At 35.6% G+C, this 13,216-nt stretch overlaps 1 protein-coding gene across 2 annotated transcripts in view; it reads right to left on the minus strand.

Annotated features, from left to right (window-relative positions):
* Usp6nl (USP6 N-terminal like) overlaps window positions 1-13,216 on the minus strand; it is a 111,477-nt gene that overhangs the window by 11,736 nt on the left and 86,525 nt on the right. For both annotated transcript variants that reach the window (XM_090318892.1, XM_090318891.1), the window contains exons 10-14: window positions 12,945-13,065; window positions 9,179-9,273; window positions 8,491-8,556; window positions 8,292-8,391; window positions 5,685-5,837 (exon numbers count right to left, since the gene is read on the minus strand). In XM_090318892.1, coding sequence (XP_090175018.1) covers window positions 5,685-5,837; window positions 8,292-8,391; window positions 8,491-8,556; window positions 9,179-9,273; window positions 12,945-13,065 — 535 coding nt within the window. The remainder of the gene's footprint in view (window positions 1-5,684; window positions 5,838-8,291; window positions 8,392-8,490; window positions 8,557-9,178; window positions 9,274-12,944; window positions 13,066-13,216) is intronic.

The raw sequence follows: 13,216 nt of genomic DNA on the forward strand, positions 1-13,216 counted from the left end.
TGCCACAAGACCAAGGAACAGGCAGAACACTAACGTGGCTCACAACAGTGGTGTCAATGTCCACCTTTCAGAAATATCTGCTGATTGTTGGATTAGTCACAGATTACTACCATCCCTAGCCTAGGAATTTATAACAGAGTGAAATTTCACTAATGTCACAATGGTTTTGATATACACAGACTGCTTACATCTCAGAGATGATCCTAAGAGTTGTCTCAGTAGGACTGTCTGAAGGAAGAGAAAAGAGGAGGAGCTGATACAGAGACAAAATCCATATAACGAGTGATTGTTGTCCTTAATGTACTATGTTATCTCTCATCTCTTTTGCTTATCTCATATTGGTTATCTCATATTGTTACAGTATTTCACCTTGTGTTCTGATATATTGGATATATGCGTATTTGGTTATTTGAAATCGGATAGGGAAAAGGGGAAAGCAAGATGAGGGGTGGGAGGAGGGAAATGGGGACCAAGACATGAGAAAGGGTATCAATGTATGTGAAGCAATGCACCCTCTATCTGGTGACTATAATGTAACCCTTCTATTAATTACAATAAAAATATGTGGAGAAAAAAGAGGAGGAGCTGAAAGAAGAGAAAGATGAGAGAGAGACACACAAAGAGACGAAAGGCAAGTACAAAGAGGAAAGAAGATGGGGAGGTTGTAACAGGCAAGTGTGGAGAGGTCTAGAAAGAAGAAAGGAGAGTAGAGGCAGAAGGAGCCTTGAGGACAGAAGAGGAAGTGGCATGGGGAATCTATGAGCAGAGCATTGCCCTTCCTGAAGGAGGCTTTCACCATTATATCTCAGCAGGGACTGGCTCAGGTTTCCAGACTGAAGAGGAAAAACCTCTAATTTCCAAGAGCAGCATTAAACTTGAGACCTCTGTGCCTAGGCAATCTGACCTCTATGATTATGAAATGAAGAGAAAAATCTACTTGATTTCTTTATAAAAGTGACTCTTATTGAAGATTAAGTGCTCAACCTTTACCAAACTAAAGAAATACAGTGTAGAACTTATAAAAAAAAAAACAAATGCCATTATCATAACATTTTCATATGCTAATAAGTGGTCTCTGCTTTCCCCTCACAAAAGTAGATCCAAACAAAGCATTAAACATCCTGATACAATCTCTTTTAGAGGCCATCAATATTAATGTTTATTGTCCATGCTTTCAGTCTGGGCTTCTTTTCAACAGATGTTTTTGCTCAGCTTCATGTCTAAATTTTAATTTTCGCCTTCTTCCTCCTAAAAACATGGGAGGTAAAGAATTACCTAAGTAAGGGATAAGGGAGCCTCACATTCCTAACAGATCTATTGGGGGGATGTGGGGAGCATTTGTGAAGACATCACATTAATGGCATTTTTCACCAATGGACAGATACAGAGTGGTATTTTTATGACACTACTAGCAATTTAAAATGAACTACTCCTGGAAATAAACTTGGTATACTTAGAATAAAGGCAAAAACGTCCACTCACTTTTTTCTTATAAGAAACAAACAAACCAGCAACAACAAAAACCCTAGAAGATACTGTCATTTGCCTAAACAAAGATAAGAGAGCACCTCTGGGTGACACCCAGGGTGGTCCATTTCTGGCTTACTCGGGTCTCTGTCACCACCAAGTGGACATCACAGTACACTACAGGATTTGCAGACGGGCCCCAGAGGCATTTCATTAGTGCCTCCTGGCACCCCAGACACACAATTACACAAAGTGCTCTGAGTGCTCTCCCTGGTAAGCAATGTTTTACTTGTAAATTGCAACAACAGAATAAATGTACTCAGATTGTTCCAACAGTTTTTAGTAAAAAACTGTGGAAAAGCCACTGCTGGGGAAATTATTCTATTATTCTAAAAGAGTTTCCCATTCCTTTCTGAATTGAATAACTAAATCCAACAGTCTTAAAATATTCTCATAAAATTGCTGATTTCAATTTTTTATTGCTATAACAAAGGTGATGTACAGAAGGGTTATAGATTTGAATACATGTGAAAAATCAAATTTTATTTCTGCTTAATGTACCACTAACCAGAAAAAAAATGATTCAAATATCACGGTAGCCTTCAATAAAGTAATTAAAAAGAAATAGATGGTTTTCTGAATTAAGGTAGCTCATTGGCTTGACTTTTATTTTTAGCAAATTAAGTTTGAAAGGGAAGCTGAAAGAAGACTTATTTAAGCGCATTTCTCCTCACTGTATATCTTTTTAAGGCCAGAAAAATTCAATAATCCATTGTGAAAGAAATTAATTTTAAAGCTTGCGTTTTGTGTTTCCTAGTGTTTCAATTCACACATGAGAAAGTTGTGGAATGTATGGAACATCAGTTTATGCTCTACAGACAAAAGCAAACACACTCTTCAACAATAAAACTGACCTATGTTTACAAATATAATACAGAATGGTTCATCATCACATACACAAAAATCTGCTTTGTGCTAACTTTACACAGACAAATTCATATTGCTTTTAAATATTAGTACTTCATTCCATAAAGAAAAGTCTGAGTGATATATGTAAGACACTGGAACAGTACTAACAATGGGCAGACACAGTCACTGTTCTCAAGGAATTACTCCGTCCAACAAGATACATAATATAAATGGTCAAGCACTAAGGTGTGAGGAGAGGTGGACATACACAAGTTCTGTTTAGGCACAAAATACAAGTGATCAAACTCTAGCCTTAAGAAAGCCCAAGGACAGTGAAGCCCCCCAGGATTGGCCAAAAAAATAAAAAACCAGTGAGCTAAAGAAAAGGAACAAGTGAAGAAAAAGTAGAAGAAAGGAATTACTAGAGAGGTAGAGACAGGACTAAGGCTTGAGACTGTCAGGCATGATATCACCCCAAATAGGATACAAGAAAGCCCTGCTGCACACAAAATGAAAATGTTTTCTTCCTGTGGCACTCAGCTGTCATTCCCAATACAAAAAGGAGGAAATATAAGCAGAAGCTAACAAAAGCTATCCTGCTGTAAGGGATAATAAAAGCACATGTACCAAAGTCCAGCTTTCTTTTTTTTGGGGGGGGGGGGGTGAGTGGCTTGTCATAGGGTTCAAACTCAGGGTCTGGGCACTGTTCTGAACTCTTCTGCTCAAGTCTACCACTTTGAGCCACAGCCACAGCTCTACTTCCAATTTTCTAGTATTTAATTTCCTAACTAGGCTACCTTTGTCCTGTAACCCTTATTTGTAACTCTTAGCTATTCAGCCTTGAGAAGGAAGAGGGAAAGGAGGCAGAAGGAGGGGAAGAGAAAGGAGAGAAAAAGGAAAGCTTCACTGACTACCAAATGGCTTCATTTGAATAGAAGATAGGAAAACTTGGTTAAGACAAAAAAAAATTAAATATTCTCCAAGCAGAAACTTAATTTTAAAATAACCCCTCAAGTGGTAGAGTGCTACCTAGCCTTAAGCACTCAGGGTTGCTACCCAGGCACAGAGTTCAAGCCCCGGGCCTGGTAAAAAAAAATAATAAAATAAGAAAGCAAGAGATCATAAGGAAAATATCTATAAGAAAAGGTTGTGTAAGATGTATAACACATAGAAAAAAACAGCAAACATTTTTAGTTTGCCAAGAACTTAGAGACCAGTAGTCAACAGGCAAAAGATAAATAGTTAAGTTCACAGAAAATGAAATAGAAATGTCCAATAAATATAGAAGAACAATAACAGATTTAAAATGAAAGGAATGTAGATCAAGCCAACAAAAGAATACTCTGTCCAACCAGGAAAAATTTACAAACACCATGAATTTATGATGTATAATGAATTCCATCATACATTACTGGTGGGAGGACAAAATGATATGATACATAAGGAACGAAAAGAATAGCACAGCTGTATATATGTTTAAAGAATGGATTTGACACTAAAATTTCTTGGTATGAGGTTTCATATGCAGTTCATAATTTAAAGAGAACAAACAAGAGCAGCGCAAACAAATCCTGAAAATAAATGTTGCAGTAGTAGAAATACAGATGAAAAAGAGATTGTAATAGGCTTAGTATCCCCAGATACATTTTCAAGGAGATTGCCGCTGAGGAAATTCTGTGCTTGCCAGGACAGGCAGACTGTAGATCCATTCATATTTCCCATAATGCTATCCAACTTCCACTAATACATGTCACCTTCCAACAAATCTGAAAGTCACATTTACCTTGCTTCTTGGGCACATTTCCTTTTTGGGAGACTTATTTTCACTAAGTTAGGGCAGGGAAACACCAAGTAGATCACACAATGACTGAAACACAACTCATGATGATAAAGCAGGACTAGAAGCTCCATATCAACCAAGCTGATATGTATATGCAGGAAGCTAAAATTTTTTGGTTGGTTTTCAAAATTTCTATTATTATTTTTTTGCTTCACTTGGTTAACACTACATGTTAATAAATCCCCAAGTAAGGTGGGTTTACTGTACTGTTCTAGAAAATGCAGGGCTCTCCTAGTCCATTCTACTGTACACTCTTAACTGCCAGTGTGATCAGAGTGGGCAAAAGCCAGCATTTCTGGCATGATTTACCTATCTCTCCTTTTCCCTTTAACCCTATCCTACTCTGGGCCCTCATTTCACTACTATTGTGAAATGAAGACTAGAACTTTTCCCACAGTTATTTTCAGGGGTTAAATGAGAGATTGTCTGTTATGTGTGGCAAATAGTAAACACTTTGAAACATATTAGCTGTAAGATAATAAACACAATCCCATTCCATTATAGAAGTTGCAAGTTTTAATCTCATGTTTAAATAATTTGATAATACACATATTTTTTTACATGTGTCTTCTGTTTAACTCTTTTTAAATAAACATTCAGTAGCAAGACTATAGTAATTGCTGTTTCAAATGCATTTCCTGCTACAGGAAAGAATTAGTAGAAAATGGACATCATTATACTGAACAAGGGAGAGTTGACCTCACTTAGCAAAGGCGGTAGTTTCACAAGGCCTATGCTCGAACTCAATTACCACTGTGAGGGATTGTTTTCTAGTCAATCCTGATGACTCCAAATCTCTAGGAAATGCTGATTAAACCCCCGCAATTAAATAAGTAAAAGCAGAGCGGCTTGGTTTTTACAGAAGGGACAAACAAATCTTCACAAATGTAATTCTGCTTCCTTCCTGTCCAGATAAGATACAAAGAGACACCTGAATCAGGAAATACCAAATCTAGTTAGCATAATGGGTAGTATGGAAATTTGAACTCAGGATCCTGCACTTGCTACACAGGTGAGCCACTGAGCCAGACCTCTAGGCCTATAAATAACTATTTTTACTTCTCATCTCTCACTTATGAATTTTCACTTACTCAGGCTCTTTACCACCCCATCTATTACAACAAACATGGGAAAGAATAAGGCAAAAATAACAGTTCCTCAGGGTAACAAACAAGCAGTATCTATCAAAATTTCTGTCAAATAATATCTTTGAAATCTCTGACATGTTTTTCCTACTGCATCTTCTGTTTCCCCTCTTAGCTCTCTCCTCTACTATCCTTCCTTTGGCTTTCCCTCATAATTTTTTTCACTTAGCTCTACTAATATCTCATTCACAGTCACTTTGCTATCACTTGCATTATCCAGCTCTCCTATGTACTCCCCTAAAGCAAGAGATATTTCTTTCTTTTCAGTTTTTAAATCCATAGCTCCTAGTTGAAAACTAGTGAAATATTAGGAAATTTCTTACCAGGTTCTGGGAGATCTAATTTCGCCCTCTTTAGTTCTGCCATAGAAATCTGAAGTTGCTCGATTACAAAATCATCTTCGAAAAAAAAATCCTTTGCTAGAGTCTCCTGAAGAAATTCTACAAGTTCTTCCATGGACAATTTCATTAGATGTTCTAAGAAACGAGAAATATAAATGCTAAGTCAACAGTTACTTTAAGTTGAAAGATAACATACTCTATTCAAGTGAAGTACATTTTACAAGGGAACATTCGAAAAGGACAGAAGTACAACTTACATATGATATTGTATCATGAACCCAGAAAGACAATGATTGTACTTTGCTTACTGGTCTTCTAGTAATGGACATTTAAGTTGTTTCTGATATTTTACTATTTAAAACTACTGAGGAACTTCCAATATCACTGTCTATAAATACTTTTAAGGAAATCAGAGAGAAATTAGGCCCTTTGAGCCTAAGGTAGCCAGAGAGAGACTTTTGTTATTTTTATTTTTTAAAGTGACTAACTATATATACTCAGGATGCTCAGTAATGTTTTGATATATGTATAACAGTGTGAAATGGCTATATCAGCTTAATTGACAACTCCATCACCAAATATAATTTAATATCTTTTCCCTTGTCAATTTTCATGTGTGCTATACATTGTTATTAACTACAAAGACTTTGCTGTGCAACAGATCTGCAGCAGTGGTTCTTCTGTCTAAGTAAAACTCTGTATCCATTAAACATTTCCTCATTTCCAGTCCTTTACTTCCACTCAAGTATTTTACACAGATATAAAAAAAGTTATGTAAGTTTTAGAGGTTCATTCCCTAACCAAGAAAAATGCACAGCAGCATGCAGGTTTTTTCACAGCTTTTTAATCAAATTATCTGTGGACCTGTAATTATTGTACTTAAAATTTATTCATAAAGAATAAGAAAATTTGTCAAAGTTAAATTAAGGGTCATACAAGTAAAATAATTTGAGAGAAAAGAGCTGTATAGAAATATTACAATGTATTTTTACTTTTACACCACCTACTAGGGGACAATAAAATAGTATCTCTGAATAAAAATTGTACTATTGCAGAAGTGGCAATGTGGCTCAAGTGGTAGAGCGCTAGACTTGAGCTGAAGAGCTCAGGAACAACGTCCAGACCTAGAGTTCAAGCTCCACAACTGAACAACAACAAAAATTATACTACTGTTCTACACATTCACCCTTTCACCCTCCAGAGAAAGGAAATAAAGAACGAGGTGGAAAGGGTGAGGAAAAGAAGAGGAGAAAGGATTTCAGCTGGCTTTAGACAGAGCCCTGAGACTGGGAAGACAATTTATCACCTACAGTTTTGTGCCTTAGTTTGTGTGCTGGGGAAAAAAGGCCTGAGTGGAAGGAAAATGAGGGACAATGCCTCTGTATCCTTTTCTGGAAAAGAACCAACAATATGAAGAATTCCTGATGGATGTTCTCTGTAAAGTATGGTGAATATGGCCCTCCTGAAATCCACTCCAGCCTTATATCGACATATCTATTGCTCCAAACAATGCTAAGCATAGCAGAAAAATAAGTTGTAACCATGACCACATTCACTTAATAGCCTTCTAATTTACTTGGGATGCTGAGCATTCAAAACTAATGTTAGAAGAGTGGAATATAGTTATGAATGTAAAACTATGTGGTAGATAAATTTCTAAAGCTTTTTAATGGTTCACTATCTCTGTGTAACTAGCTATAAAAGAGATAGGTAAGATTGAGACATAAAAGATGAACAGAGGGGCCGGGAGTTTGGCCTAGTAGTAGAGTGCTTGCCTAGCATGCACGAAGACCAGGGTTTGATTCCTTGGTACCATATGCATAGAAAAAAGCTGGAAGTGGTGATGAGGCTCAAGTGGTAGAGCTCTAACCTTGAGAAAGCTCAGGCCCTGAGCTAAAGCCCAAGACTGGCAAAAAAAATAAAATAAAATAAAAAAAAGAACAGAATACTTCATATTCAGGAAGGAAAACTTTCCACATTTTCATTCTTAAGTAAAATATGATAAACCAAATTTACAGAGCCCTAAAAACTTTTTTAAAAACTGAAAAACATAATAAACTTTGATTTATTTTTGCAACTATACATACTGCCTATGCTTGCCCCCAGAGGCCACGATGCAGTCAAGCGGAAAGACAGATCTATGAGCTCTTTTTCTACAACTTGGAGTTGGACAATTATTTACTGGAAGGAGGAAACTGTAGTAGAAATATTTTCTCTAGCCTCCTTAACTAATGGGCCTGTTTTCCTTGTTCTCTCTGTTTTCCTATTACAAACCTAAGACTCAGGCTGATGAAAATGGAGAGTCCCAGCAGAAACCAAAATTTATGAATACTATTAGTGACCCTACCAAACTGTATTCTACTGTGAAAGTGTGAAAATAAACTGATATAGGGAGAAAAGAAACAAAGGCCTTTGTGATGATGCATCTAGAAAGAACCATTGGAAGATGATTTTTCCCTCGGTTTCTAAATTTCTTTAAACAACTAGTACTGGAAGACATTGAATGTGAAGCAGCGTAGGGACTGAGACATCAGAGGTGAACTCGACTTCCATTTTTTATGAAGTCTTTGTAGTTAAACCATTTCTTACTTCTATGTAACTTTAAGATTGTGTAAGACATTGCAGTAAGGACTCGGTCTCCTTCAAAGATGTAGATATCCCATATCCTGAGGTTCAGTGTAAAAGGAGTCTGCAATTAAGAGCAAAACAAAATTCAAGTAAGGCCAAGCAGCTTCCCTTCACCTGGGATTTATAACCTTATGACTGAGTTTTGTAAATAAACACTTACACGATCAAGGAAACACTGAAAAAACCATTTCATTGTGTAAAAACTTGTGTAGATTTCTTGAGAATCCTGAAAAAATAAAAACCTGTTTCTGCAACAAAATCATGGCAATGAAATATTATAACGTAACACTCTTCAAAGTTTGGAAGGCTATGGGGAGGTAGCTGCAAATGAAGTATACAGCCAACATCTCACTATACATCTTTCTCATTTTATTTCTTCAACTCTTTCTCCCATTTTCCTTCTTAAAATAACTCCAAGAATAGATTTTTCAAGGTAGGACTATGACACATTTAGATTTTTCACTAGTATACTTTACAGTGAACTCTTTTGTTTCACTATTCTATTTTATAGTAAAGCATATATACATTTCACAAGCAATTGGTTTGAATAAACCTTAAAATGTTTTTTGTACAATTTTTCAAACCTCCAAAATAACTGAGAAATCACACATCTGGAAAAGCTTTATTTTTAATATTCACAAATCTGAAAATATGAATTAGGACTCTGACTTGCTATAAGTATTATATTTTAAAAGCCTAATGTCTTCAAACATCTGGGAATTATAACTATATAGTTAAGTGGATGGCATCATAAAATTAGTAACATAATTGGGATCAAAGACTGAATTAAGTTATTATAGCTTCATTCTCAGTGTCTATGGGTGTAAGTCAGTGTCACATCTACCTACCAAGTGTTGCTTAAGCTTGAACAGAAATTTATTCAGTATTTTTTCATGATGTTCTTGAAATCTCAAGAGTTTAGGAAAACCTTGGACAAAAAATCCTAGAATACAAACATAAAAACAATACTTCAAAAATAATACCAGCAAAAGAATTCAATTTTAAAATGTCACATATTTGTCACATCACTAGTTACTAAAACATTTCCCTACCCACCAAGGAAATTATTTTATGTAAATTTGGGTGAGGAAGCTTTTAGTTGGTAATATATTTAAACATCACCTATAATTTGATAGTTATCAAAGAACATATTATTAAATTAAGAGGAAAACTAAAATAGTAAGAAAAAAGAAACTAATCCATTTATCAAGGTCATATTTTTAAAACAAAGGTATTGGACCATAAGCCAAAATGACCAAATTTTTAAATAGATTGTTGTAATTCTGACTATCATTTTGTCTTAGTGCCAATACATTACATACATGTGTTATTACCTTTCAAGTTTCCTCTAAACATTTCACTATTATCATGTTTCTATCATGTTCATGTTTTGTTTTAAAGCAGTTTTTAATCTTTTCTGTACACTCTTAATTTAACCTCAGCTAAAATATACAGGTACTATGTGATCAGTATGATGTCAAAAAGTATACTGTGCCCTAACTGGTTATACAATATAATCTGTAAGATTTTAGAGGTCAATAACTATAAATGGTAAGTATTAGTCTGTACACCAAACATTGATTTTTACATTGATTATTATTCATAAATTTTCTTTCAGATATGGATGCAATTCATTTAAAAGGACAATTACTCAACGGACTTTATTCTCCACATAGCATCTTCCAATCTAGTTTCTATGCTACTCTGAAAGCTATTACTGGATGGTCTGTTTTTTGGTTTTTGTTTATTTTTAAAGAATCCAGAAAAATGTGAGTCATGCATATTTTCTTAGATATTCAGCCTATTTTAGAAGCTGTTTTCTAGATACAGTAACCTCATTTTGCTTTAACTCTGTTTCCTTGACTTATTTCAGCCAAGAGCCATTCCCCTTCCCCCCTATAGAATATTTATTTCTAACAGCTGACTCTAGGTTCCTTCAAGATGTAAGGGAATACACTTTTGTGAAACTCTATAATCCACTGGATAGGACTTTCTTCCTGAGCTCTCACTTGGTTTTTTGGGGTTTTTTTTTTTGCTTGTTTGTTTTGTTTTGTTTTGCCAGTCCTGGGCTTAAGCTCAGAGCCTGAGCACTGTCCTTGGACTTTCTCAAGGCTAGAGCTCTACCACTTGAGCCTCAGCACCACTTCCGGCTTTTTTCTATGTATGTGGTACCCAGGAATCGAACCCGAGTCTTTGTGCATGCAAGGCAAGCACTCTACCAGTAGGCCAAACTCCTGGCCCGCTCTGAGGTTTTGAAAGCATATGTGAACATTTTCAGGTAAGAGATTCTTTACCTTACTCAGCAGTATTTTCCAGGGAAATGTTTTGTTTTTTGGGTTTTTTTTTTGCCAGTCCTGGGCTTGGGCTCAGGGCTTGAGCACTGTCCTTGGACTTTCTCAAGGCTAGAGCTCTACCACTTGAGCCTCAGAACCACTTCCGGCTTTTTGCTATGTATGTAGGGTACCGAGGAATTGAACACAGGTCTTCGTGCATGTTAGGCAAGCCCTCTACCACTAGGCCAAACTCCCAGCCCCAGGAAATGTTTTTCTTAAAAAAAACAACAAAACTGTATTTCTTTATCAGTGCCAATTTGATAGAAATGTCTGACTTTTGAAAAAGTCAATGTACTTCAGCAATAACTAGTCCAAAAATACTAAGATATCTCACATTATTTCACTGTTCACTGATATTCCAGGCTCCCCTTTTCCAGCCCTAGCTTTGATTCTATTAATTCAAAATGGTTATCACTGTTTTATAGGCAATTCAAAGAGCAGAGACAGCCTTTAGTTACAAAATCTCATAGGCAGACATAGAAAGACATGTCTCTTCAGAACAAATTCACCCATAATAATGATCTATACAGCACTGCAACCACAAATGTCAGCACAGTAGAGTTAGTATTGCTTTACAGATTAAACCAGTGGCAATAATTGCTGAAGCTAAGCTAGGAAACAGCTTTAAAAGAAATGACTGTTTTCTAAAATTAGGCAGTCTTCCTCACAATTATATATCATTGAAATTGTAACACTCCATTGTACTCCAAGAGAGATCAGCAATACCATCACACAGGAAGGCAAAATAAAGACTGATACAGACTTTAAGATGCTTTTGTAAATGATATTGCCTATTAGATGAAAACTCAGTATAATAATATGTCTCCCCTCTGGAGTCCATTTATGGGATGCAAAGTGCCAAGAAACAGTTATTACGCAGACAATAATTGTTAAAATAATGGCAAAGAACACTAAGAGAGATAGAGACAAACAAGCAAACATACTCACACACAATTAACCATCCTTTACACACAATATTCTTACAAAAGCCACCTGGGCAGACCATCAGACTGAATATATAACAGACCACAGAAGATCATTAATTTCAGTAATATGAAAATAACGTTGTATGTGGCAGATTTTCTACCATATAAAGCATAAATATTCTCAAAGTAAACTTAAGAGAATCTATTTTAGATTAAAACTAGTGTTAAAATGGTCTTACAGAGATGGCACCAAGAAAATAATTTTACAGGGGCCGGGAGTTTGGCCTAGTGGTAGAGTGCTTGCCTAGCATGCACGAAGACCTGGGTTCGATTCCTTGGTACCACATACTTAGAAAAAGCTGGAAGTGGTGCTGAGGCTCAAGTGGTAGAGCTCTAGCCTTGAGAAAAATCCAAGGACAGTGCTCAGGCCCTGAACTTAAGCCCAGGACTGGCAGAAAAAAAAAATAATAATTTTACATTATGTAGACAAATACCACCTTTATTTCCAAAAGAAATTACAATGGAAAGTCTTTGAAATAAGATTTAATGCATTTCTTTGCAAATTAAGAAGCTGTTAAAAAAAAACCAGTGAGTTAAAAAAATACATGTTTTGAAATATTAAGTATATTAACAATAATTGAATATTAACCTTAAATATTAAGTAACTGAAACATGTTATCAGACTTTGATTTTAAATGAAACAAAACTTATGGCTGGAAGAAGAAAAAGCCATACTTGAAATACAAAACTACTTCGTTATCATGTACCTTACCTTTATACACTACGAGTCATTCTCAGTTAATATTCTTGGACAAGGTTAAACCTAACAATCAGCCAAATATAACACTTCACTGAAACAATATGCTGAATGGCGCATTGTTATCTGAAAGGTTTTTGGGTTTTTTCCATATATTTTTATTGTAATTAATAGAAGGATTATATTATATTCGCCAGATGGAAGGTGCATTAATTCACATACATTGATACCCTTTCTCATGTCTTGGTCCCCATTTCCCTCCCCCCCACCCCACCCCTCATTTAAAAATCAAAAGGTGACTTTTATTTTTTTTCCTGAATTCCTCTAAAACTAGGTTAAGTTTCTTTTAGGGCTGGAGAAAAATAAGAAAAAATTTTAAATGTCAACAATACCCATTGGAGAAAAGACAAAAATCAGTAAGAAGAGCAAGGTTCAGAAAACTACAATAAAGAAAAATGAAGAAATTAGTAATAAGTATTGGTTAAGTAAGCTCTGAGACATCACACTTGTTATTCTACCAAACATTTTTTATTTTGTTTTCGTTTCTCTTTGACTCCCTGTCCTTTATGGCTTATGATAAGATATGGGATTTTCTTACCATGCATGGCATGTTTGGGGCCTGAAAAGAGTTTGACCAGAGCCCAGAAGGCGTCTTCCTCGTTCATATACATAAGGAGTAGAGCTGTGATCTGGCTCATCCCCTGACAGTACCCGACTTCCTAAAGAACAAATAAGACAATAGGTATTGGGGGAGGCTTTAAAGTCAAATTGTAGGCAAAAGTGCATAGACAAAGTTGATCTATGAAGTATTAGGAAATGACCACTTATATTATTCAATAGAAAATTCTAGAGATAAATATTGCAATCTTT

Source organism: Megascapheus bottae, chromosome 26 (genome assembly GCF_031878675.1).
Source record: "Megascapheus bottae isolate mThoBot1 chromosome 26, mThoBot2.hap1, whole genome shotgun sequence".
Taxonomy (NCBI): Eukaryota; Metazoa; Chordata; class Mammalia; order Rodentia; family Geomyidae; genus Megascapheus; species Megascapheus bottae.